At 39.0% G+C, this 27,926-nt stretch overlaps 2 protein-coding genes and 1 long non-coding RNA gene across 3 annotated transcripts in view; 1 reads left to right on the forward strand and 2 right to left on the reverse strand.

Annotated features, from left to right (window-relative positions):
• The first annotated feature begins 891 nt into the window (after window positions 1-891).
• LOC113643846 lies at window positions 892-4,762 on the forward strand. Its single transcript, XR_003440888.2, has 4 exons — window positions 892-1,040; window positions 1,351-1,428; window positions 2,825-2,917; window positions 4,562-4,762. It is a non-coding gene; the product is annotated as an uncharacterized LOC113643846 (long non-coding RNA).
• A 12,397-nt stretch (window positions 4,763-17,159) lies between these two features.
• The window catches only part of LOC113643844 (mucin-6-like), a 193,561-nt gene continuing 182,794 nt past the window's right edge, over window positions 17,160-27,926 (reverse strand). Inside the window, exons 11-15 of the mRNA XM_047803533.1 lie at window positions 22,804-22,881; window positions 22,676-22,729; window positions 18,853-18,957; window positions 17,938-17,984; window positions 17,160-17,680 (exon numbers count right to left, since the gene is read on the reverse strand). Coding sequence (XP_047659489.1) covers window positions 17,315-17,680; window positions 17,938-17,984; window positions 18,853-18,957; window positions 22,676-22,729; window positions 22,804-22,881 — 650 coding nt within the window. The 3' untranslated portion in view covers window positions 17,160-17,314. The remainder of the gene's footprint in view (window positions 17,681-17,937; window positions 17,985-18,852; window positions 18,958-22,675; window positions 22,730-22,803; window positions 22,882-27,926) is intronic.
• LOC125139449 (CMRF35-like molecule 3) lies at window positions 23,223-26,788 on the reverse strand. The gene is made up of 3 exons (XM_047803632.1): window positions 26,418-26,788; window positions 23,925-24,245; window positions 23,223-23,822 (listed from the first exon to the last, which is right to left on the reverse strand). Exons 1-3 carry the CDS (start codon window positions 26,455-26,457, stop codon window positions 23,722-23,724), a joined length of 462 nt encoding a protein of 153 aa, XP_047659588.1. The 5' UTR covers window positions 26,458-26,788; the 3' UTR covers window positions 23,223-23,721.

The raw sequence follows: 27,926 nt of genomic DNA on the forward strand, positions 1-27,926 counted from the left end.
AAAACGAGCGCTTTCACCAAGCTGAAAACACAAATTTAAACCTCTGTAGCTCTACAATGTTATATTCAAATGCAAAAGAATAGGAAGATTACTAAAATCTTAGTGCAAAAACAAATAGAAAATAAAACAATTTCAAGTAATGCAACAATACAAAAATGTTAAACACAATACGGCAGTGGGAATACTGTACAAAAAGAACAAAATGACATGAGTACATTTTTATATTACCCATTTACACCATTTGAGTGAAATAAGAGAAAATAACACTCACATCACGATGAGCTCCAACATAAAACCAGATACACTTTACACAGGATAAAATCACATAGAGTTTCGTGAAGAATCACATTAAATACACATCACAGGAAAAGCACAACAACATTTGAAGAATAAAGTGTACAACATTTTCTTAATGTTAAATGAAACGGGCTAAACCGCATGGTATGACGTCATATCGGCATGGACATTATACACGACATATCGTTTCAAATACGACAGTTCTCCAAATTAACATAACAAAATATACATCCAAAATGGGTATTTAACTCAAATATAATCACAGATCAGTGTATTTACTCATGAATGACCACTATTTCCAGAGAATACGCATGGCTTGCACTGCTTGCAAGCTCAACGGGATATGCGCATGCGCACTGTCTCATAAGCGACACACAGTGCCACCCACTGACCACTCCAGGAACATACATGTAACTACTGTTGATCTTAACTTAATGCACTGAAAATAATGACAATAATAAAATAGCAAAATTTAACATGCAAGGAAAGAAACAAATTTTAAGGTAATTTACCACCCGGTTACATTATTATTATTATAATTATTATTATTATTATGTAGAAGTGTGGGAAAGTAGAAGTCTATGGTGTCACCTTTACAGAGAGGAAGGAGGAAGTAATATACTATTTAATTGACAGAAAAAGATTCTGACAAGATAAAAGCATAACACAGTAACGTGGATTGCAGCCGAAGGATCGCTTGAATTTAACACTTGGCTCGTTTTTAATCAGTTGTCTCATTCCAGGTGAGTTTTAAGTTTACTTATTTGTTGGTCCTGCTTTGTGTTATTGTGCATCAGACTCTATGTAATGATTGTAATGCGAAGCTAAATCTGAGACACACAACAGAGTAAACTGCTGACGTGTGTATGAGGGTTTAGTCTGTCAACAAAAAATGAATAAATAAATCTCTTTGTGTAAATCTTTCTTTGTGTAAATAAGAATATATACTGTATTTGGTACATAAATTATACTTGGTGGATGTAAGCTTTAAATAAATCTAAGTACCCCCCCCCACACACACACACACACATATAATATCACATGATTCTACAGATAGCAACAACAAAGAAAAACCAACAATGACGCAGACCACAATGACGACATCACCGCCATCTTTATCCCACATATCAGGTAAAATACATGTAGTTAAAATGATATAAAAACTAAAAAAAATCAATTTTTTTGTCAGTACATCCAGATTTGCTTTTATTAACCTCTTACGGGCCCTGTGTCGTACACGGCACGGAAGTCAAAGTGACCACTAGGGGATGACCCAGAAACAAGCTTCAATTCAACTTTAAAGCATCAAATCCTCCAAAAACATGAAAAAACCTATTTACCTAGTAAAGTTTATACTCTCAATATTTTTTAAGCCCACACACAAAGCACAATATGATTCACAGCCTTCATACAATTAGAAAAAAATTTCGGACAAAACTGACCTAGGTGGCGCTAGACCGGTTTTTCCCTTACATTTAGACGCGTCTCTTTCTTCACTGGGGTAATATATTCCAACACAAATAATCCACAAAAATCCACACAGGTCCAAGGAATTGAAATCTGTAAGCCTTTTAATCCAAAACACTCTGGTCGCGCCGCAAATATTCCGTTAGTGTTCTGAAAACTGGAAACAGAAGTGCGCCATCATCTCGTTTTGCCGCTCTAACTCCTAATTGGGATATTCAAAAATTCAAAGCCTATGTCATATTTATAGCCCAGGTCCTAACGAATCAAATAAGCCCTCATTTGAGCCAATCGGTGCTTGTATGGCAGAGATAGACGGCTGGGAAGCCAATGGTGGCATGACCTCATTTTTGGGAACCCGCATTTGACTGACAATTACTCCTTCCAATAGCAATGAAATGGGCCGGGACCTATACAGCCGTTTAGCCAGTAAGCAGACGATTCCAACGGTATATGACATGCCGTATGTTCTTTGCCTGTGTCTGCGTGAACTGGATGCGCAGAAGAATTCTTGCGTAATCCCTGACCTTTTGTCCCTCTCACAGCTCAGGGTGTCAAGTTACAGGCCTGTTTTCACACCAGAGTGATAGAGAGAGAGTCTAGGCTTATTTATGGCTTGTCAGATTGAGCCTGCAGCCTTTTATTTCAAAGTTATATAGTAAACAAGTACACAAAAACGCTGCACCCGACGACCAGGGCCGTAGAAAAATATTCATATAAAATCCATTTTTGGGTCTTTTGACTTGAATTTTTTTTGGTGAAAGCCAAGACATGTGGCTATGACAGTTGTTGGTTTGTCCCTAAAATGTTCCAGAAAAATAAGATTAATCAGTTTATCAGAAAAACAACCCAGGCGGACAGGAAAATCTGCATTCAAACCCCTGTAACTTTGTGCCAGTAGTTTCTGAAACTAGTTTCTGAAACTAGAGAATCTCTTCTTTCAAATGAGACCAGGCTCACCCCTGTGTGTCAAAGTATGTGGGAGCTGTAACACTTTTTGTTGGACAATGGATATAGGCGGAGGTCCATTAGAGGATGATTTTAGTGGTTTGGTTTATTTCAGGTACCTCCGTGATCATTATCTCAGTCTGTGTGGTTCTCCTGCTCTTTATTATTGTTCTCAACTTGGTCATTAAATGGAAATGGAATGAAGACGGTAACGATCATGTCTGCAGTCACACCACACCACCCCACACCACAACAACCCACACCAGAACACACCACAACACAACACCCCGCACCACAACACAACACCCTACACCACAACACATCACAAAGCACACTACACCACACCACATCACACAACACACATCACACAACACACACCACACTACATCACACAACACACATCACACAACACACACCACAACACAACACCCTACACCACAACACATCACAAAGCACACCACATCACACAACACACACCACAACACACTACACCAAACCACACCCCATCACACCACAACACATCACAAAACACACTACACCAAACCACACCCCATCACACCACAACACATCACAACACAGCACATCACACCACACAAAACCACAACACATCACACCAGATCACACAACACCTCACCTCACCACATCACATCACGTCAAACCACACCACGTCACACCACAGCACGTCATACCACATCACACAACACCACAACACGTCACACACCACACCACACTACACAACACCACATCACACCGAACAACAGCACATCACACCACAACACATCACAACACAGCACATCACACCACACAAAACCACAACACATCACACCACACCACACAATACCATATCCCACCGAACAACACCACATCATGTCACACCACACCACACCACATGATGTCACATCACACCACACAACACCCCATCACACCAAACAACACCACATCACACCACACCACAATACATCACACACCACATCACAGCGAACAACACCACATCACACCACACCACATCACACACTACACCACATCACACCACGTCACACCACACCACACCACACCACATTACACCTTACACCGCATCACACAACACCACATCACACTACATCACACTACATCACACCACACCACATCACACAACACCACACCATATCACATCACACACCACATCACACCACACAACACATCACTCACCACACCAAACAAAACGACATCACACCAAACAACACCACACCACATCACAACACACCACATCACACCACACAACACCACATCACACACCACACCACACCACATCACACACCACACCACATCACACCACACAACACCACATTACACCACACCACAACACACACCACACCACATCACACAACACCACATCACACTACATCACACCACACCACACCACACCACCTCACACAACACCACACCATACAGTATCACATCACACCACACACCACATCACACCACATCACGCCACACCACAACACCACATCACACCACGCCACATCACACCACATCACACAACACCACATCACACACCACATCACGCCACAACACACCACACCAAGCCACATCATACCATGTCACCACACCAAGCCACGTCACACCATGTCACACCACATCACACCACACCAGACCACATAACACCACACCACTTCACATCACATCACACCAAGTCACACCACATCACACCACACCACGACACCACACCATATCACACCTCACAACACACAACAGCACAGCACATCCCATTACATCACAAAACACCATATTTCTGATTTTAGAACATTTAATATTTTTTAATACTTTTTTATTGTAAAAGACATTGTAAAATTGTCTCTGCTTTTGTCCACAGATCCCAGTTCCTTTCATAACACTGATGCATTCATACAGACGTGCATGGCCATTAGTGACATATGCATTTGGATTGAGTAGGAAACCCTTCTGCTCTCCCACTAAAGGAATGTGTCCTAGTTTGCACGGGTTAGTTTTGAAAACCTTGAACGCAGGTGTCCTTCAAAGTCCCTCGGTCTTCTAACAAAGGATCCTCTTCAAGTTCTTCTACCTAATCTATTGTTTGAATCTTTAAATAAGGGAGTCAGACATAGACCTTCTTGTCTTTTCAGGGTCCTCACAATGGGAGGCTTTATTTTTATTAAAAGAAGTGTAATACAGATAAATGTGTGTAATATATGTAAAATAAAATAAAAAGAAAATTACAAATAAAATCTCCTTCAAATAATCAAAAAGTATTAGAATAAGTAAAAGTTATTAAGATGCAAAGATTATAACAAAGCAAGAAACACTCTCCAAGTGTAAGCTTGTCAAAATAAACAATTGTAATCTTATCAATTATATTACAGGAGAATATGTGATCACAATAAAAAGAAAAGCAATTCAGAGTTCTCTTGAACGTCTGAAAATAAAATAATAAACCATAAGGCATTATAATCTTCTTTTCTTTTGGAATCTTCTTCCAGCTGTCTAGGTACAGTGTCTGATCCCTCGTTGTCTTCTTCTAAACACTCATATTCTAATCTTTCAACTCTCCAACCAACTCTTCAACCTTTTGTATTTTTACATCAATTTTCCTTTGTTCATCTACCTTACGTTTCTCTTTTATTTCCCTATTTTTCCTTCTCTTTGTATTATCTATTCCCGTACCTGTCAGGACTCAACCCGGACTTTTGGCCACGTGCTGTTTTTGTTTATCTTTCTCATCACGTGTCTGCCCCGCCTTCGTCTGCCCCTCCCTGTCTTCACACCTGATCCTTATTGTGTCATCGTGTCTTTTTATATTTAAGGGGGCCGCGTTGCCGAGTGCAGCGCGGAATCATTAGTTACGTTTACCCCTCGTCATGTCTAGTCTTTGTTTAGTGTCTTCATTTGTATTACTTTTGTTATCGTCTTTATGTCGTTGTCTTTATCATTTATTAAACCCCTTACATTTGAAGCTATCCTGCATACGGGTCTGTCTCCTTCCGCTTCCGGTTGTGACAGAATGATTCCGCCTACGAACTGAGACCCAGCAGGATAGCTTCCAGCTCGGACCGTTTTTTTTTCTTCTTCCCCTGGACTGTTCCGGCAGTCCTTCTGACCCTTTTTTCTTTTTTCGGTGGCATCGCTCCGCACTTTTTCCGGTGAGGGACGCCGCTACACTTTCGGTTCCGTCCGAAGCGGTCGTCGCCTCACTTCCTTCGCAGAGGATGTCACCATACCATTTTTGCCCCTTTTTTATTTTTTGGTGCCCTGCGGCATTGCCCCGCATTTTTTTCGGTGAAGGACGTCGCTCCACTTTCGGTTCCGTTCCGAGGAGGGCGTCGCTTCACTTCTTAGGCGGGGGGTGCTGCAGGCCCAGGGCGAAGGACTTTTCCCACCCTCCCACCCTTCATATTCTGGTCATCGGGACGTGGATCTGGCAGCGGTGCGTCAGGGGTTATGTGCGGCCCTCCAGCTCGGCTATGGATGTCGCTCGGCCCTTCAGCTCGGCTGTAGACGTCACTCGGCCCTCCAGCTCGGCTGTGGATGTCGCTCGGCCCTTCAGCTCGGCTATGGAAGTTGCGTGGCCCTTCTGTTCGGCTGTGGACGTCGCTCGGCCCTAGCTGGCTGTGCCTTGCTCCCCCCACCGGCCTCGCTGTGTGCCTTGCTCCCCCCACCGGCCTCGCCGTGTGCCTTTCTCCCCCCACCGGCCTCGCCGTGTGCCTTGCTCCCCCCATCTGCCTTCGCCGTGTTTCTCGCTCCCCCATCTGCCTTCGCCGTGTTCCTTGCTCCCCCACCTGCCTTCGCCGTGTTCCTTGCTCCCCCACCTGCCTTCGCCGTGTGCCTCCCCCCCCCCCCCCCCCTGGACCTTGTCGGGGTTTGGCGCTTCAGGAGCCGCACTTCGGGGGGGGGGGGGTGTACTGTCAGGACTCAACCCGGACTTTTGGCCACGTGCCGTTTTTGTTTATCTTTCTCATCACGTGTCTGCCCCGCCTTCGTCTGCCCTCGTCATGTCTAGTCTCTGTTAAGTGTCTTCATTTGTATTACTTTTGTTATCGTCTTTATGTCGTTGTCTTTATCATTTATTAAACCCCTTTTATTTGAAGCTATCCTGCATACGGGTCTGTCTCCTTCCGCTTCCGGTTGTGACAGTACCATATGTCTTCTGATGGATAAGTTAATAATTGGTTGTGGTGTAAATTTATAAATAATATTCCATTATATTATATTCTTTATCAATGAACATAAGACCTATTTTCGATTCCCTTTTCTGCTTCAGTCTCTCTCTTGCTTTTTTATGTTATGTAAAATTCTAGATCATTCAACAATTTAATCAACACAACTGTTTTTTGAAGGCTTGTAAAGAGACAGGATGGATGGATGGGTGGATGGATGGATGGATGGATGGATGGATGGATGGATGGATGGATTTGCTTGTTTGCTTATTGACTGACTGACAAATCGATTGTGTGTCTACATACAGTAGTAAACTCCGCATACTTTATAAAAGTATGAATTTATGAGTATAAAAGTATGAATTTCTGTTTCTACTGTTTATGCCACCGGTCAGAAACCCCAGACTCTTATGGCTCTCAGTCCAGCTGGTAAAAGTGACACTTCATCTCCAGACACTGATGATCAAAATTTCTACTCAGTGCTCACACTTTAAATATTGTAATCATTAAAGTTAGTAATAATCATCAATGTGTGCACATCGTTTACACCTTACCCCTTTAATTTACCCTTCAACCCCTCTGATTTACCCCTACCACTTTAATTTACTCACTAACCCCTCTGATTTACCTGTACCCTGTTAATTTACCCACAAACCCCTCTGATTTACCCCTACCTCTTTAATTTAACCACTAGCCCCTCTGATTTACCTGTACCCTCTTAATTTACCCAATAACCCCTCTGATTTACCCATACCCCCTTTAATTTACCCACTAACACTTCATATTTACTACTTTAGTTTACCCAATAACCCATCTGATTTACCTGTACCCTGATACTTTACCCACTAACCCCTCTGATTTACCCCTACCCCTTTAATTTACCCACTAACCCATCTGATTTACCCCTAACCCTTTAATTTACTTATCAACCTTTCTGATTTACCCCTACCCCTTTAATTTACTTATCAACCCTTCTGATTTACCCCTATCCTTTTCCTTTTCCCACTAACCCCTCTGATTTACTCACTAAGCCCTTAAATTTTACCACTGATTTATCTGTCAAAGTCTGATGGTTCCTAACATGCACTTTATACACAAACCAATAACATCACATGAATTATCATGATAACTGTGTGATTAAACAATGTTATGACATTTCCTAATAAATCTCTGAATGTGTAGAGGAAGTGGGTGAAAAAGTACAAGTCTGTTCTGCTTTCTGTAACTTTTATGTTCACTATTTTAAACTATCAGTACAGTGAGATAAATAATGAACGCTACAAGATATAATTCTGTTATTTAACCTTACTTTTTTCCTCGGGTCTATCTGACCCTGCTGGAAGGTTTAATGAAAGTTTAATGTGTCATAACTTGGATTTTCTTCCACATATTTGCCTGAAATTTACCAGGATTGTTCCAAATTATTATTTTTATTCATTTTGTCTATTTTCGTTGAACTATGTGTTCGGACCAATATATACTTTGTGTTTTGGATCATTTGGACCCGGCCATATTTAGTGGGGCAATACTAAAGCTCACACTTTTGCCCTTTTCAGCGCAATGAACATACATACAGACACAAAAATGCACATATAAAATGTCCACTAACATATGCACACACACACACACACACACACACATTTGGGCATTGAATTTTGTTAGGCCTCCAGAAAACTTTTGTAAATATTTCAAACTTTTGATATGCCTTTGCCTAGCAGAGGGCAAAATATGAAATACCGAAATAATGCTACAGACACATGCACACACACACACACACACACACACACACACACACACACACACACACACACACACACACACACACACACACACACACACACAAGCATTGGGCATTGCAATTGATTAGGCCTCCAGAAACAACAAAAGCTATTCATTTGTAAATATTTCCCACTTGTTATATGCATTTGTCCAGCTGGGGACAAAATCTTATCTACCACCAAGCTACCAACAACCACACCCACCCACCCACACACACACACACACACACACACACACACACACACACACACACACACACACACACACACACACACACACACACACAGTCAAACACTGTTCAAAGCATTCGGTATTGCAGTTCAGTTGGCCTCTAGACAAAACAAAAGCTACACATTTGTAAACATTTCTCAGACACAAACACACACACACACACACACACACACACACACACACACACACTTTCATATTTTTATAAAGAAGTTAAAAAATAAAATACATGTGTTTTGCAAATCCTATTTGTTTCCTCTCTTATTTATAAATTTAGTTGCATCAGTCAGCTTTGGCCTGGAGATATGCTGTGTAATGTTTGACATTTATCAGTCAGTGGTTATCTAAAATAATATTTAATAATTTCTACTTATTTCACTCAATAACATGGCATAATGTCATAAGCTTTATCGTTCATAAATTAAGTATAATAAAAAACCATAAGGAGTGTAAAAGAAGTTTTATTCACATAAAATTATGCCATGTTTTTGAGTGTGTGTGTGTGTGTGTGTGTGTGTGTGTGTGTGTGTGTGTGTGTGTGTGTGTGTGTGTGTGTAGCCTGTTGTTGGTTGATCAGATGACATCTGGTGGGCAAAATAGATATTACAAGTGTAAAATCGATATTACACACAGGATGGTGATCATTGTAGAATTTGATTTATTAGCATCCAAGTCAATTTGACCTGGGAAAAAAACAGGTTTTATTATTTGCTGACATTAAAAATTGTCAAATGGAAAAAAATGGCATATATACTATCATATATACTTAATTTTTTTATAAGCAGTCGAAACAGACAAGGTCAAGTTGACTCTGCGCTCCTACTTTGCATAGGAGTAAAAAAGGAGGGTTAAATAAATTAACACACCAGACAGCACATTATGGTTTGTAAAAAGAAGATTGATTTTCAGTCAGTCTATCATCCTCATGACTTCCATCAGCTTGTGTAAAATGCAGAAGCAAGAATATAAGCATGTTATAAAAACAGGATCTTATTAGTAACTTTTTTGCATTATTTCTCTTGTAATCTGCTTTTCAGCTGCTTTTTTCTTTTTCATATTTTAACAAATTTTTATAAATCTATTGATAGCAAAACACCTTCACACACAGAGTTTATTATTGTTTATTATCTAATTCTTTAGCATTTTACCTTTTTAGGCTCCATCGATCAGTGGGGAACAAAAATAACCCCTAAAATCATTTTAGCATTGAACTTCTTTAGCACATTCAGTGATTCCTCACCTGACATTAGTGTTCGTGGGACAGCCATCAGACCCACTGTGACCCTAATCAGGATAAAGCACTAAGTGAAAGGGACTGAGTGAAAATGTTCAGAGTCCTATTTCATTTTGCTATTTGCCTTTATTACTATGCCCACTGTTTGATAATATTTTTCTTTGTTTTATTTCATATTATAATCAACTGTATTTAAATACAACTATGTCAGAAAGTGCTATATAAACAAATACTATTATTATTATTATTATTATTATTATTATTATTATGTAGAAGTGTGGAAAAGTAGAAGTCTAGGGTGTCACCTTTACAGAGAGGAAGGGATGGAGGGAGGGAGGGAGGGAGGGAGGGAGGGAGGAGGAAGTAATATACTATTTAATTGACAGAAAAAGATTCTGACAAGATAAAAGCATAAAACAGTAACGTGGATTGCAGCCGAAGAATCGCTTGAATTTAACACTTGGCTCGTTTTTATCAGTTGTCTCATTCCAGGTGAGATTTAAGTTTACTTACTTGTTGGTCCTGCTTTGTGTTATTGTGCATCAGACTCTATGTAATGATTGTAATGCGATGCTAAATCTGAGACACACAACAGAGTAAACTGCTGACGTGTGTATGAGGGTTTAGTCTGTAAACAAAAAGCAAAAAACTCTGTCATTAATTGTGTAAATAAGAATATATACTGTATTTGGTACATAAATTATATTTGGTGGATGTTAGCTTGAAATAAATCTAAGTATCACACACACACACACACAAACACATGATATCACACATGATATCACATGATTCTACAGATGGCAAGAACAACAATGAAACAGACCACCATGACGACATTACCGCCATCTTTATCCCATACATCAGGTAAAATACATATAGTTAAAATTATATAAAAACTAATAAAATCCCTTTTTTGCATACAGATTTGCTTTTATTAAATAATTTTTGTGGTTTGGTTTGTTTCAGGTACCTCCGTGATTATCATTCTCTCAGTCTGTGTGGTTCTCCTGCTCTTTGCTATTGTTCTCTACGTGTTCATTAAATGGAAACGGAATAAACACGGTAACGATCATGTCTGCAGTCACACCACACCACATCAAACCACACCACATCAAACCACACCACATCACACCACACACCACATCACACAACACACACCACACCACACACCACATCACACAGCACATCACACATCACACACCACACCACACCACACTACACCACATTTCTGATCGCAGAACATTTAATGTGTTTATTTATTTATTTATTTATTTTATTGTAAAACACATTTTAAATTTTTCTCTGCTTTTCTCCACAGATCTCAGATCCTCTTCTAACCCGGATCAGTTAAATAACAGACAGGTGAGCTATTCTTACTGACCATAGAGATGAGAAGACTTCTGTATTTAGTAAACATCATTAATCTCTAGCACAATTTTTCAGCACAATGTGACACAAATTGTTCAACATTGTGTTGCTATTTGTTTCCTCTTTTTACATCAGTCCTTATTGACTTGACTACAGAGTCACTGGATTTAAATTGTTGATATTTTATGAGCTGTGACAGTATTAGAAGGTGAAGGCAGAGGCAAGTGCAGAAAAGTGAACCATGAAGTGACAAAACAAACACTAGGCTTAAAATGAATGAATGAATGAAGCCACAGACACACAGTGGAACCAACAGATGAATAATGAGCAAACATACAGCAGGTGAGCCTGAGCATGAAGGGAAAAGTTAAAGACAAGAAGACGTTAAACAATGTGTGCAGGTTTGCCCTCTGGTGGTCAGCTGGGGAGATGTCTGGGTTAGCAGTGACCAATTTTACATTTACCAGCATTTAGCAGATGCCCTTATCCAGAGAGACTTATATTTTATCTTGTGTTTATACAACTAAGCAATTGAGGCCTTGCTCAGGGCCCAGCAGTGGCAGCATGGTGGATGTGGGATTTGAACACACAACCTTCCGATTGGTAGTCCAGCACCTTAACCACTAGGCTATCAAAGATTTTACAATTCAAATTTCCAGCTATAGAATTGTTCCCCAAACACAGATCCAAAATAATATTCCGTTATATTATATTCTTTATCAATGAACATAAGACCTATTTTCGATTCCCAGTTCTGCTTCAGTGTCTTAATTGCTTTTTGATGTTATGTAAAATTGTAAATTATTCAACCATTTAATCAACACCTTTTTACCAACAGAATCAAGAATTCAGAAGCAATTTTTTAACAAAATTTCATATACAGTACATAAAGTGTGCTGTTCATTTTTGGGAAGATTTTATATAGAATTATATGATTATTATCATATTATTTATCATATTATTTGTCTCCTTATTTCTGTGTGTTTTTACTTTCTTTAGCTTGGACATATTGCAGAGGACTCTGATAATATTAAAGACTATAAATTTTGTACGGATCTACATGCGGTTTTCAACAACACTGAGACATCCACTGATCCCTCTGAGTCACCTACTGGGGTTAGCAACATTTTTTAGATATAATGTCATTAAAATCCACATTCACATTCAGTTAGTTTATATCTGTATTATTTTCTCCCTTGGTGGATATTTCTTCAGCTCGAACACACTTCAGAAGATTATGAAGAGATTGGTGACAACACTTATCATCTAGACCCATGCAGTGTTAAAGCCATTACTGAGACACCAGCAGATCCCTCAGATCCTCCAGCAGATCCCTCGGATCCTCCAGCAGATCCCTCGGATCCTCCAGCAGATCCCTCGGATCCTCCAGCAGATCCCTCGGATCCTCCAGCAGATCCCTCGGATCCTCCAGCAGATCCCTCAGTACACCTTGATTTCACACTGTTCTGAATTTGAAACTGCTTCTCGCTCTGCAACACAGGACATGAATGATACAGAGTGATTTCCTCTGTCAAGCACCTGTCCTGAATCCTTACTCCTGATTACTTTTATTATAGATGTGAAGTACAAGTTGTTGTTAGTAAAATAACCATGTGTGTTTATGTTTTACTGTAATTCCATGTCATCTGACTGTTTTATAGCAGAGATGTCTTACTGTAGTTTTATTATATGATATTATGATATCAATATCAATAATTAAACCTGTACAATACTAATGTGTTTTATATATATATATATATAAAATTATATTAATGTGCGTCACTTAAATAGAAAAACTATTACAGTATTTTCCGCACTATAAGGCGCACCTAAAAGCCTTAGATTTTCTCAAAAATCGGCCGTGTGCCTTATAATCCGGTGCGCCTTATGTGTGCACCGAGTTCCAAAAATCTGTAAAAATGTTGTGCAACTTTAGTAAGCGCTCCGCTTGGTTGACTGTCGGACCATTTCCTGCTGACACAGGGACGTAATACATACACTACGTTTGATGGATTTTTGGGAGAAGATTGATTAAAAAATAATGTGTGTGTGTTGTTAAATAGTAGAATAAAGTTAAACTAAACTCACTGTTTTGCTTCTGTTACCTTTTTTGTAGACCGTATGTTTTAGCATGCACCTTATAGTACGGTGCGCCTTATAATACGGTGCGCCTTATGTATGGGTTAAGTACAGAAATAGACCCGTAATTGAGACTGCGCCTTATAATCCGGTGCACCTTATAGTGCAGAAAATAGTGTAACTCTTTTTTTTTTTGCAGAGATTAGATTTGCAACAGCTCATGTTTGCAGTGTGTCTTATATAGTGCAGGGCTGCCAACTCTCACGCATTCAGTGTGAGACTCAGGCAATTGACCCAAATCTCACCCTCTAGTGCCCACACCCCCATATTCTCATGCAGACTCGTGCAGTAGTAAGGGAAAAAAATCGCACCACATGAGAGAGACCAGACAGAGAGTGTAGTGAGATTTTTGTGACAATTGTGAGGGAAATACACAATTTATTCCCATAAACTATGCAGTCAGCCTGAGTCAATAACTCCTGAGCTAAACACTTTTTATTACACAAATACCTCTTTTTCATAGTAATGTAGAGAGGCAGCTACAACCCAATTTTCCTAAATATCAGCTCTCCTCCACATTGGACAAAATACATAAGTCTCTATGTGTGAACACCTAAGAGACAGATTCCAAGGGACCGTCTGCAAAGTGCAAAACCCGAAAAGCGAATACAAAAGTCAATAACTTGACTGTAATACACTGTACTGTCACCAAATTCAGCTCACACATCACTGAAGTCCTGATAGTTGTATTACAGTGTATTACAGTGAAGTTATTGATTTTTTTTAATGAAAAATCATAAAAATTATACAAAAAAGTCATTTCCCCCAAGTAAGTGTTGTAGTATATCAGGACATCGGTGATGTGTGATCTGAGTTTGGTGACAGTACAGTGTATTACAGTCAAGTTATTGAATATAATTTCCATAATAGTCGTGTTATTGATTTTTCTTATTATGAAAAATCATAAAAATTAAACAAAAGACATTTCAGCCAAGTAAGTGTTGTAGTATCAGTGGTGATAGTACAGTGGCACATCAGTGATGTGTGAGCTGGTGACAGTACAGTGTATTACAGTGAAGTTATGGACTGTTTTTTAGTATTCGCTTTTCGGGTTATTGACTCGGGAAACTTGAATCTGAGTGCCTCGGGGATTTCCTCTGGGTACTCCGGTTTCCTCCCCCGATCCAAAGACATGCATGGTAGGTTGATTGGCATCTCTGGTAAATTGTCCATAGTGTGTGAGTGAATGAGAGTGTGTGTGCCCTGCGATGGGTTGGCACTCAAGGGTGTATCCTGCCTTGATGCCCGATGACGCCTGAGATAGGAACAGGCTCCCTGTGACCCGAGAGGTTCGGATAAGCGGTAGTAAATGAGTGAGTGAGTGAGTAAATCTCCCAAGAAATTCTGTACAGATACCAAGTGTATACAGATACTTTGACAATCAGTATACACTTCTGCTAATGCAAGGATTTTGTGTTTGTATTTTTTCCCCACACCTAGCCACGCCCCTCCCCATAACCAAAGCCCCGCCCCAAAATCTCACTCTAAGCTGAGCTCAAAAGTTGGCAGCCCTGTATAGTGTCTTATATTTACATTTATATTTACAGTACATCATTTATCAGATGTTTTTAATCAGTTCAACTGACTGAAGTGCTTTACAGTCTTTATTAATAACACATGCTCCTGCTAGTCCAGTAGATCAATGAACCATCTGAGAACCATCAGTCGAAGCACCCAGTTGGACTGGTACAGAACAAGAAGAAAGGAAGATGAAGATGATTTTTTTTCAGGTTTCACATAATGACAGGAACCTCATTGTTTAATGTTCTGTTTAATTAAATTATTTAATAGTCCCAGATTACACAGATGCTGTTGTGAAAGTGTACAAATAATTTAATTGAATGAAAGTCAATCTAAAACAATCAAAACCAAATACAGAAATAACAAACAAACAAAAAAAGTGAAAGAAGTCAGATATACACACAGTTAAACAAGAGGAAGCAGAAATATGACTCATATTTTACTATTAACAGCTACATCAACTTCCATGAGTAATACATGTATTGAATCCAGATTTTCTAAACATCTTGAGACTGAGAAATAAATCTGTGTGTAAAATACAGTCCATAATCAAAAGGGATTTATGTATAAATAAACTTATACATATTCAGAATAGAATGTTCCAGGTGTCGTATATTTTTTTTACAAAAATGTAATTTTTAAAAACTATATTAAAATATAAGATGGCTTACTTTTTACTGTTGTGCTGTTGTCAGGATTGTTGTGATAAACATGAATCAACACTTTCTAAACAATCAGATTTGAGGAATAAATAGTACAGCGACATAAAGAATGGACTTTATCCTTAAAGTTGGCAGTTTTTATTAGGCCCATCAGTAAGAAACCTAATTGAGATCCTAATGAACTATCACATTATATATACACAGTTATATATCTCATCAACACCAAATTAACTGCCTTAAAGATTTAAAATATTGGATGACACGTAATTTTCTGTTGATAAACTCTAATAAGACATAAATACTTCTTATCTTATATACTTCTTACCAGTACACAGTTGATGTACTGTTACTAGTAGCTCGACAGTGAAAGACCTGGTGTTTATTAGACAGTAACCTGTCTTTAAAATCATAACACCATATTACAAACACAGCTTTCTTCCACCTTAGAAATATTGCCAAGTTGAGAAACATCCTGTCTGTATCTGATGCTGAGAAGCTAGTTCATGCATTCGTGACCTCTAGACTGGACTATTGTAATGCATTACTAGGTGGTTGTCCTGCATCTTTAATAAATAGGCTACAGTTAGACAAGAAAGTATGACCATACTGTATAACCCCAATTTTATCACCTCTACACTGGCTACCTGTCTAGATCTGATTACAAACTGTTGCTACTCACGTGACATATTACGTTATTTTTGTATTTATCTCCCAAACTTTGGAATAGTCTTCCTGATAGTGTTCGGGGCTCAGACACACTTTCCCAGGTTAAATATAGATTAAAAACTGACCTCTTTAGTCCGGCGTACACATAATACATCCCATAATATTGTGCTCTAATACATCTGACCAAATGCACATTATCATCTAGTACTTGTATGAACAGCAGCTACACTAATTCCTCGCCACTGCTTCTCTCTTTCTACCCATTCTGAGGCATCCAGAGATTGTACCAGCTCCTGTTGTGTTCCATATCATGAAGATTTCAGACCTTCACTGAGATGAGACCAACCCTGTGAGAATCCTGAGGCATCTAGAGATGTTCCAGCTCCAGTTGGACTCTGCTTCATGAACTATTCAGACATTCTAAGAGTAGATGCCAACTCCATGTGGTCTTTGAGGACAACAACCTCCTCATTAATACACAATTATCAGACTGTATATTTATAATCACACCCTTCGGTGTCACCCAAATGAGGATGAGGTTCACTTTACAGTCTGGTTCCTATCAATATTTCTTCATCTTCCTTCTATGGTGTTTTTCCTCATCACAGCCTCAGTCACCTCAGGCTTGTTCATTGATAAATATAACACATTTAACTATGTCTAACATTAATCTTAAATTTTTGTATTATATTAATCTTTGTATAATATTGTTCTGAGACAATGACATTTTTAAAAGTGCTATACAAATAAAATTGAACTGAACTGAATAAAGTGTTATGATGTGTAATATGTAATATAATATATAAATGGGTGCTAAAAAGAACAAATAACTCAGAATGAATTCCGATGAATGCTAACTAGCTATTTACAGTAGCATAAACACAGGAGTTGCTCTTGCTCTTGTAGACGGCTGTTGGAGCTGCACCATAAGAGCTGGTCTCAAAACTCACTGCTGCATACATTGGACTTTCACCTGATTTCACCACTGATGGTGAAGTAGCACTGACTGCTGAGGGTAACTGAGCTGTGGAGTAGAAGTCCTGATCAGGAGAATCTGATGGGTTTTGTGCTGTAGAATAAACAGTTGTCAGTAATTCAGTGTTGCAGTAAATGGTTTCAGAACCGTCAGGGAGGTTTGTGGATAACTGAGCAGTGCAATAAATTGTGTTAGAAAGAGATCTGCTGTCTGTAATCTCCTCATAGTCACAGACTGGTGCTGGAAGCTGAGCACAAGGAGGAAAAGAAACAATTATATTGAATTTAGGTACAAAAAAACAGAGGAAAGAAAACATGCATTTCTATAAAAAAAAAAAAAAGCTCTTAAAAACAGCTTAAACAGATTAAAGTCTTAAATATGGTCTAAAAACTGTATATGTTTCAGTTTAATTCATGTAAATGCCAGATGCTTTAAATCCACATCTTTATAATGTTTAATAATTTTTGTTGTGGTTTTGTTAAAATCGGTAAAAACACAACTCACCACACGGGGGTTTGAAGAGCTGTTTAAGGATTGGGCTGAAGATGAGGCTGAAATTTGGGAATAAATACAAGCGATCGTTATAAAGATGACATGACGATATTTGAAAAAAAATTATAAAGGCAAATAATATAAATAAATAAATGAATACAGTTTGTAAAGGGTGCTTATCTCTATGGACCTCATGCATGTACATTTCTCTCTACTTGGAGGATTAATGTCTCTAGAGACTCGTTTAATTTACTCTTATTTACTAATTAAATGTTAATAAATGCCCTGATTAATAGTGTTAATGTGTTTACAAACACAGTAGACGTTAAACACTCATCACCCAATATGCATTTTAAAAATTAAAATATTATTTAGAGAAAAATAAAATTTTGCAATTCTGAGTAATAAAAATGTAAAACATTATTATTATTATTATTATTATTATCATTATTATTATTATTATTATTATTATTATTATTATTATTATTATTATTATTATTATTATTATTATTATTGGACTCCTATTGGCTATTTATCCTATTGGCTCCTATTTATGGTGTTCACTATCAGATGTTCCTTTTATTTTGGGCATCTGGGCAGTGAAAGTGCAGTGACTGGTTTCTGAGTGTGGAGTTTCCTGATCCACCAAATTTGTCAGTATTATGAAAATCAGGTCTAAAAGCATTTAGTCACCTTTAAAAGTCATGTGATTTGTAGTTTCTACAGGAAGTGTGTGTGTGTGTGTGTGTGTGTGTGTGTGTGTGTGTGTGTGTGTGTGTGTGTGTGTGTGTGTGTGTGTGTGTGTGTATTTATATTACAAACATAAGTGCCACCTCAGTGTTGTGCGTCATTCACTGTGTTCACCTTTCATGAGTTAATTCTGACTTTATTACCACATTAAGTAGTTGTGTGAATGGAATACAGTACCTTGGTTCTTCTTTTTCCACTGTATCAGTCCAGTGAATAAAAGGGCAATGAGAAGAAGCACGAGAACAACAGACACGGCAGTGATGACAGGTAAAGTTTGGAATTCTGGAAGAAAACAGAACAAATAAACTTTTAGGTTTGTGTCTATGTGAGTCTGTGTATGTGTGTGTATGTGTGTGTGTATGTGTGTGAGTGCATGTGTGTATGTGTACACATATGTGTGTGTGTGTGTGTTTCTGTGTGAGTATGTGAGTGTCTGTGCATACAGGGCTCTCAAGTGTCACGCATTAACGTGACAGTCACACATTTGGGTCTATTGTCACGCTCTCCCGCCACACATTGTATTTCTCACGCAGAAAAACTTTTTGACTATTTAATCATATATTTAATAAGCCGCAGCGCCCAAAATGTATCAGTCCTCACCGCTGTCTCTATGGAACCGGGCAGGAATCAAGCGCATATCCCCTGGAGTTCTTAGACGAGCCTGACACTTATCAGCCATGAGGAATTGTTCAGCATCATCTGTTTGTGTATGTGCATGTACAGGTGTGTGTGAGAGTGTGTGTGTGTGTGTGTGTGTGTGTGTGTGTGTGTGTGTGTGTGTGTGTGTGTGTGTGTGAGTGTGTGTGTGTGTGTGAGTGTGTGTGTGTGTGTGTGTGTGTGTGTGTGTGTGTGTGTGTGTGTGTGTGTGTGTGTGTGTGTGTGAAAGTGTAACTGAAGCTGATGTGGTTGTTTTGTGGCCTTCAGACTGGATGTTTAACTTGATGTGGCTGAAACTGGAATATTTGGTCATATAGGAACTAAAGTCTGTATTCTTTCATGCTGATAAAAGCTTTGGCTTTTACTTTCACTTTTGGTGATTATAAACTGAACACAATCCTGAGTTTATGTAGTTAGAGTTGTCCTTTGCAGTAACATTCTAACACTCTACATGTTTTACTGTGATGTGAACTTAACACTCTAAAGTTGTGCTTTGTTTATTATTAGAGTAGGTTTTATTTTATACATTAGTATAATAAAAGCAAAAAAATTAAATGAGAATAAAATAATAAGAATGTATAAACTATATAAGAAAACTATATAAAATCTATATAAGCATAAAAATATGAAATATGTTTAGAGTATTAAGAAATAACGTATAAACATAAATATACATATACATAAATGTTTATGGTTTTTAAAAGATTGTCCTTAAAGTGTCCAGGTGCAGTATGGTGTGTAAACAGTGTATAAAGTGGCACTGTTATTTATACACTATTATTAGACACTATTATATCCAGCATGTCTTTCTTTTTGTTATTCGTTTAACATTTCCCAAACAGAGAGCATGTCTGTGTGATGTTTTAATAAAGCTTCTGAGATGTTTTAATGTCTTTTCTTTATTAACATCAGATATACATATATATATTAAGAAACGGACAGGAACATGCTGTGGCTACATTCACTGCTCAGCTTGCACGAGGCTACAACGACTTCTTCAGTACCCCCCCGCATCCCCCACATACTCCACACTCTATTGCCATCTAGTGGACAAATACACACATCATATTATAGCAGTAACCTGATTATATCACAGTCTGCAGTGCTACAGCTCTGTGATCTGATTGGCTCTTGCCTCATGTCTCAGTTTAACTGCATGTTATGTAGATATGAGCTACAACCTAAAACCTGGCATGTTTGATACACTTCCTTCTGGAGTTCATACAGAGTTTCCTCACTGCATCAAAACCCCTTCTAGAGTTTGTATAGAAGTCACCTGAAGACCTTGCATCAGGTGACAGTCTGAGTTCATTCATCTTAAAGACGGGGACATTAATTACCTGAAAACATTCAACCACACGGGATCTACATAAACCTTTAACTTTGTTTTAAATCAGATCATCAAGTTCTGTCAGGTCAAATTCAGACGCAGCCTACCATACTTCTTGGGAACAACGAAATATCGGCTGTAAAAGCCAGAGTCCCGCTATGGGATAGGTACATGCTCAATGGAACCTTTCCTAAGAAGCATGAGACATTCCCCTTGGAGGAAAACAACACACCCTGGAAGCACGAAGGACAGGAAGAAAACTGGATTCTTTGCCCTTTTACTATAGTATCCAGGACCCACTGAGACACCTCTGGCAGAAGTTTCCACGCTGCCTGGTTGTCTGAGAATGGTGACCTCCCGGGTGCCCAGAAACAGCACACTGGCAGGTGCTAACCCACGGAGATCTGTGCAAGGAAGGGGAGTAGGCACAGACCCTACTGCCCCCTGAAACGCAATAGGCGTCGGGGCGGCCAGTAGGGGAATCGTTCCTGAATAGGACTCTCCTAGGAGCCCCAGACCTCGGGCATCAGGACTCCTTTGTAGTCCGCCTGGCTGAGATGACAGACCTAAGGTTCCCTGAGTGAGCTAGGAGGGGGTTAGGCACGACTGGATGAGCTCTGTCAGCAGGTCAGCCTGGTAGGCCTGCAAAACTGCCATGGTGTGCATGGCTGCACCCGCTTGGCCTGCTGCCATTTAGGCTTTACCCACAAGGGCAGAAGTAGTCCTACAATTCTTGGATGGAAGGGCAGGTTTCCTGAATGCGGGCGATGTAGGTGAGAGATAGTCCGCAAGCATCTCAGGCATCACCCCATACCCATGGCTTTCAAGCCCTATAATGATTTGATTTCTCCAAGACCTCGACACCTAGGCATGGAGGTCTGGGAAAAACGGCAGTCGCCTGTGTCAAGGTGGCCTGCGGCCTGAGGTCAGAAAGCGGTCTTCTAGCTTAGAACGGACAACACTACAACACAACACAACACTAACGGACAACCCGAACCACGAGGTGCAGCCGAAGCTGTAAAGATTGCCAGGCGGGATCGGAGAGTACACAGATGGAATCCCTCACTATCCCTCACCGCAATAAAGCGGGGGCACAATGTTTGGATTGCAACATATTTTGTTTTCCTCGCCTAGCTGTCCATAAAATATATATTTTTTCCTTCCCTGCACTAGACAGACAGGACAAACAATTGACAAACATACACAGAGCGCTTCCTAAAGCCAAAGAAGCTGGAGCAATATGAAGTAAATGTCCTTATATGGACTTACTGGCGCGTAATCACTACGTCACATGTCCTTTCCGAACCATTAAATTGGCGTGTGTGCACAGCGCTTCAAACACAACTTCCTCTCAGAAGCATTCCCATAGCGGCAGCCCTGATGCAGCGTCAACTTCCCTCGAAAGGGAACTCATTATTATGACATGTAACCTACCCAAACTGAGCACAAAACCACAAGGCAAAGAACAACAGGCTTTTTAGACTTCACATCTGTCCAGACAACCAACCAACTGTGAGAAAATGCAAGTGCACCAGGTGTAGAGGGGAAGTAGACCTTTGGGTGGGAATGTTACTGTGGCTGCAGCTTTAAGTTTTTTTATTATTATTATTATTATTATTATTATTATTATTATTATTATTATTATTATTATTATTTTATGATTTGGGGGAAATCTGCTAAATATGAAAAAAGAATAATAAACACTGCAAAAAGTCTTGTGAAAAATAAATTCCCATGAATGTTTTGGCCTAAATTGAGTTTTCTGTCTGTAATGTGTGTATTCTGTCTGTAATGTGTGTATTCTGTCTGTAATGTGTGTATTCTGTAGGTAATGTGTGTATTCTGTTTGTAATGTGTGTATTCTGTGACATGTTCATCCTTAAAAGGTGCTGTGATGTTGGTGGTTAAAAGGAAATGAAAACATGGTAATGGGTCTACAGTTACTTCCTGTCAGGTGTTAAAGCACAGAGCAGAGCAGCAGGTTTAAAATAACATGGTAGATATTCTACATACCCTGAGATGAGGAAGTGATGGGGGTTTTGTGGGTAGTATAAGTTAGTAACTTATCTGAAATAAAAAAAGAGACAGATTTAATGATGTGAGAGAAATGTGAAGAAGAAGTCAGGTAAAAAAGTTCATACCTGTTACTGAATGTGTCGTGTCCCCATGGGTTGGAGTGAAGTGTGTGGTGTGTGAGACAGAACTGATGGTGGGATCAACTGGAAGAAAGGAAACAGTCCATTTATCACTCTGAGTTTACACCCTTATTAAATCAGGTCTATTGTACAGAACATCACAAAAGTCTCCACAAGAGGAAATGAAGACTTTTAATACATTTAACTTCATTTACAAAACATTGCCATTTCACATAGATATGAGTGAGTGAATGTGTGTGTGTGTGTGTGTGTGTGTGTGTGTGTGTGTGTGTGTGTGTGTGTGTTTGAGAGTCTGTCAGTGAGTGAGTGGATGTGTGTGTGTGTGTGTGTGTGTGTGTGTGTGTGTGTGTGTGTGTGTGTGTGTGTGCGTGTGTGTGAGTACGTAAGTAAGTGTGTGAGTGAGTTTTTGTGTGAATTTAAGAATGTGTGTGTGTGTGTGTGTGTGTGTGTGTGTGTGTGTGTGTGTGAGTGAGTGAGTGAGTAAAAGACTTTTAAATAAATAATACTAAAGTGTTAGTTTCCTCTCTGTATGGAGATTTTTGGGACACACTGCACATAATCTGCCTCAATAACAATATTTAATAATCAGTGAAATAATGTGTGAGATTTATTTATTCTCTGAGTAACACTCTGTAGCGGATTTCACCCAGCACCACAAATGACACACCGACTCCAAGCTCTTTGGTGAGTCACGTCTGCAGTTTAATAAACAAAAGACACGAGATCACACACACACACACACACACAAACACACACACACACACACACACACACACACACACACACACACACACACACACACACTCTCACCAACAGTCTGTCTGACACATGTACATGACACATGACACATCTCCAGTCACATGTAGAACTCAGAGTCGGACGCAACAGCGCCTCTAAGTGACGTCACTCCAATGTAAACTGCTTATTTTTTACAAAGTACATTTTCTCTTGTGCCATATAAAAAGATGAAGAGTAAAAATGAGATGGATTGATGAGAAAAACATCTGAAATTACAAAAATAATTAAATACCTTCAAATGAAATCTCTTTCAAAATAAAAGACACTAAGGTTTGCTGGAACACAAAACTCAGAACATTACAACTCACCTGTTTTAACCTGCAGTAGAATCTCTGTGTAACTATCAAGCGATAATTTCCGATCTATCGCACACCAGTAAGTGTTTCCATCCTCAGGTCTCAGATCAGTGATGGTGACGGTGAAGACTCGGGCTGTTTTGTCATCATACAGAGAAAATCTGGGGTCTTTAGCAGGAGATCCAGAATGAACAGGAATGTCTCTATTCCCCACATAACATTTACCTCTGCAGAGATACTTCTTGTCATCTTCATATCCAGATTCATAGGGACATTTAATCTGAACCGATCTTCCTCTGTATCCAGTTACTATAGTTACAGCATCAGTACCAGCTGGAGAATAATATACAGTGGAATGAAATATGATCCAGGAAGATGGTGCATCAGTGTAAGAGAAGAGGAAGGTACACAAGAGATACGTGTGTGTTAGAATATCATATACACGTATTATTACACGTATAATACATGTGTTATAAACACCAAACTCTCATCCTAATAATCTATATCAAACATGTCAGATAGGGGTGTGCCATATCATACCGTCCATGACAACACGGGTGCAATTTTTAACATGATATAAAAGTGTCATCTCGTGATCTCAGGCTGTGACACGATGACGTACGTTGTAGTTACGTTCCCTCACACACACAGCAACAACACCTAATAGCAAGAGCAGCATGTCAGCCTCTGATGACAAAGATTTTGTACCGAAAATGTGAGCTACTTTAATAGTATGTAGGTTTGGTTACAAAAGTTTAGACCTCCAACAAAGCACAATTTTTTGAAAAAAATGCAAGAAAACTGTTACGGTGAACTATTTTTTCACCACTTGAAGCAAAAACACACCGTCGAGTACAACCAGGCTATGGAGGAGATACTAGTGATACAACTGGTGATGTGCAGCCCAAATGTAAACAAATGACAGCCGAGACTCACTGGAGTACAAATTATGCCAGCGATATGCAGCGACAAATGAGATGAGACAGCCGTGTCTGAGATAGAGAACATCACAGTTGAATTACAGATACTTGAACCGTCCACCAGCAGACAGTGGCACTGATCCCCTTATGTGGAAGACGCATGAGGTGAACTTTCCTCGGATCAGCCGTAAAGCCAAGAAATACTTCTGCATCCCTGCCACCAGCACTGGCGGAAATATAGTAACTTAGTATAGTAACTTGTCAAAGATCAGCTCTTAATCCAACATCAGTGAATATGCTGGTGATGTGTCTTTCACATGGACGGCTAGTTAGTGTTTACTTGTACAGTTCCAGCACTGACATTCTAACCTGACTTCCATTTTATGTTTGCACAAAGAATTAGAGGCAATGCAACGGTTTCAGCGCTGATATTATACCTCATTTGATTTAACGGTTACTTAAGTTTAGATAGCATTTTTATTTTACTTTTTTAGGCAGTAAGTGTTTTACATTGTGAAGGTTTGTTTGCATTGCTGCTGTCTGTTTACATTTGTACTTAAAATTTTAGGTCAATTTTATTAGGTAACAATATTGTGCAGGCTCCTGATAAGTTACAAGGTTAAATTACTTTAGTTACTGTTAAACTAGTGTTAAGGAGTTATGTTATACAGGGAAAACACTACCAACTCGTACCAAGGATACGTTTGTACTGTGTTTACATTTCCCCGAGCGCAGCATGAATGGCTTCCCCTGCTCCGGGTGTGTGTTCACTGCTGTGTGTGCACTTTGGATGGGTCAAATGCAGAGAACAAATTCTGAGTATGGTTCACCATACTTAGCCGTATGTCAAGTCACTTTCACTTTTTTCACTTTCACTTTCACATTTGATTCATGTTGTGTGACTGTCACCTATTGCACTATAATGCTGCTGCTGCTGCCACTTTATGACAATAGATTCACACTTCAGATTAGGTCGTCTGTCAATGACGGCTCATTAAATGGAAAAAGCCCTTCATTATGTTTGCACTAATACATGCTGCTGCCAGCCAGCTAATAAATGTTGTATCATATTTTTTTCTATACTGTCATAAATGTAATTATTGCAAATATTCTTTAAATGTCGAGGTATAATTTTGAGGCTATATCGCCCACCCCTAATGTCAGACATCTGATATCTGCTTTACTTGATAAAGATATTAAACCCACATTTTGTGTTGATTAACAGGAAGAAGAGAGATGAGGTTGCAGGTCGACCGCTCTGATAAAACATCAGCCCTGATCTTTAAACATGTGACATGTAGTTAAGGACTAGTGTTAGAACAACTCTTCAGTTTTACACTGTAAATAAACAGAGATTATGTTCACTTGTGTCGTGGTCATGTGGTCACTTAAACATGTACTTTTCTTCATGCACTAAGTGAAGTGAAGCTCCTCTGTGTGCTTTTGAAGCTAAACACAAAGTCTCAGCAGCCCTGAACTTCACTACATTAAACACAGGAGCCCATGAATACAAGGTCTGTGCTAAATGTCCAATTCTTTAATGTTACACTTACAATGAAGATTAATGTGAAGTGCTTTTACTTACCTGGAATCAGGAAGAAGGTGAAGATGAGGAGGATCTTCATTCTAAATCCAGACTCAGAAAATAATAAATAATAAAATATTAGTTATACGACACTCCAGCACTGTCCGTGTCACTGTGACTGTGCGTCTTTTTGTGTGTCATGAGTAGAAAGCAACATCATGTCCACTTCCACTTTTGAGCTGCTGACAGAAAACCACTCAGGAAGTCTGTGTGAAGTGTTGTGTGTCGTTGTTACAACAGCTGCTGTCAATGTAACAGAAACAAAAGAACAGAAAACATGTTTCTGATACTAAACTAATGACCAGTGGAGTTGTGTACTGCAACGTAACTGTGATGTCACGTCTTTGTTTTTCCTCTCAGTCTGTAGAGAGTTTGAGTATATAATAGTTTGTAAAATTTACCAGTCTGAAACTAGATGTGCTCCAGGGATTTCTACATTAGAGCAAAGCCTTGACCTTCAATAATCACTGCATCCTTGTTGAAGATTAAAGCCCATAATGGCTTGTGATGGTCATAAAGTGAAGAACTTGACATTATGTGAACCGAAGGAACAGACAGTAATGTTTTTGTTTGTTTTCTGAGATCTTCTGCAATACAATGACATCACCATGTGGATTAAAACTCTGCCCAAGTACAAGAACGTCACAAATCTTGTTCTTTGTAGGGTAGTCGAGGCCTTCTGTCACTTCTATCAGACTACATAAGAGTGAAGCTGTTCTTGTGAGCTGTATGTCAAACACTTTACCTCATTAATTATCATATTAGTAGATGTACTAACCACCACTCAACATACTCATACACCACATGGGTGATGTGTCACTTCCTGTGTAGTGATTATAAAACACTTCCCTGTTATCTGTAATCAAACACTACCAGAAAACCTCCTTACTGCTCAATATATACTCAAAAGATAAATCTCATTTCCAACCGCTGAGCAAAAAGTAATGTCAGCAGAAGTGGATGTGGTTAACAAGTGTTGCTGTTGTTTTGGTTTTAGTCACTTCTTCTGAAATAGAGCAAATACTCAGACAAGGAAAGAGAGAAAACAAAATCTTTCTCTAATCACATTAAATAAAATCTAAAATCATGCTGAAAATATTAAATATTTTATATTTTATTAATATAAATATTCAGCTTCATGACTGAATGATATCCTCTACTATAAAGTGCTCTTTGTAACAGAATTGTCACCATTTCCTTCTTCTTTATGCTACAACTGTGGGTTTACATTGTCAGTTACATTCAGAGCACGTCTATTAAAAAGCTGCTTTTATTTAAAAACCGAGAAAAGAAATCGCTTAGCTTGTGACGCTAACATGCCCAGCACATCCTGTGTGTAATCATGCTAGCTGGTTCAAGTCATGCATCTTTGCTGACATTTACTTCATTAACTGGTGATGTTTTTGTATTGTGTACTTGTGTATTTAATACCACAGCTGAATTACTGCTGAAAAAAATGGATCACAACACAATAGTTCCCTAAAAGCCTATAAAAACTAGAACAATTCT

This window comes from Tachysurus fulvidraco, chromosome 18 (genome assembly GCF_022655615.1).
Source record: "Tachysurus fulvidraco isolate hzauxx_2018 chromosome 18, HZAU_PFXX_2.0, whole genome shotgun sequence".
Taxonomy (NCBI): Eukaryota; Metazoa; Chordata; class Actinopteri; order Siluriformes; family Bagridae; genus Tachysurus; species Tachysurus fulvidraco.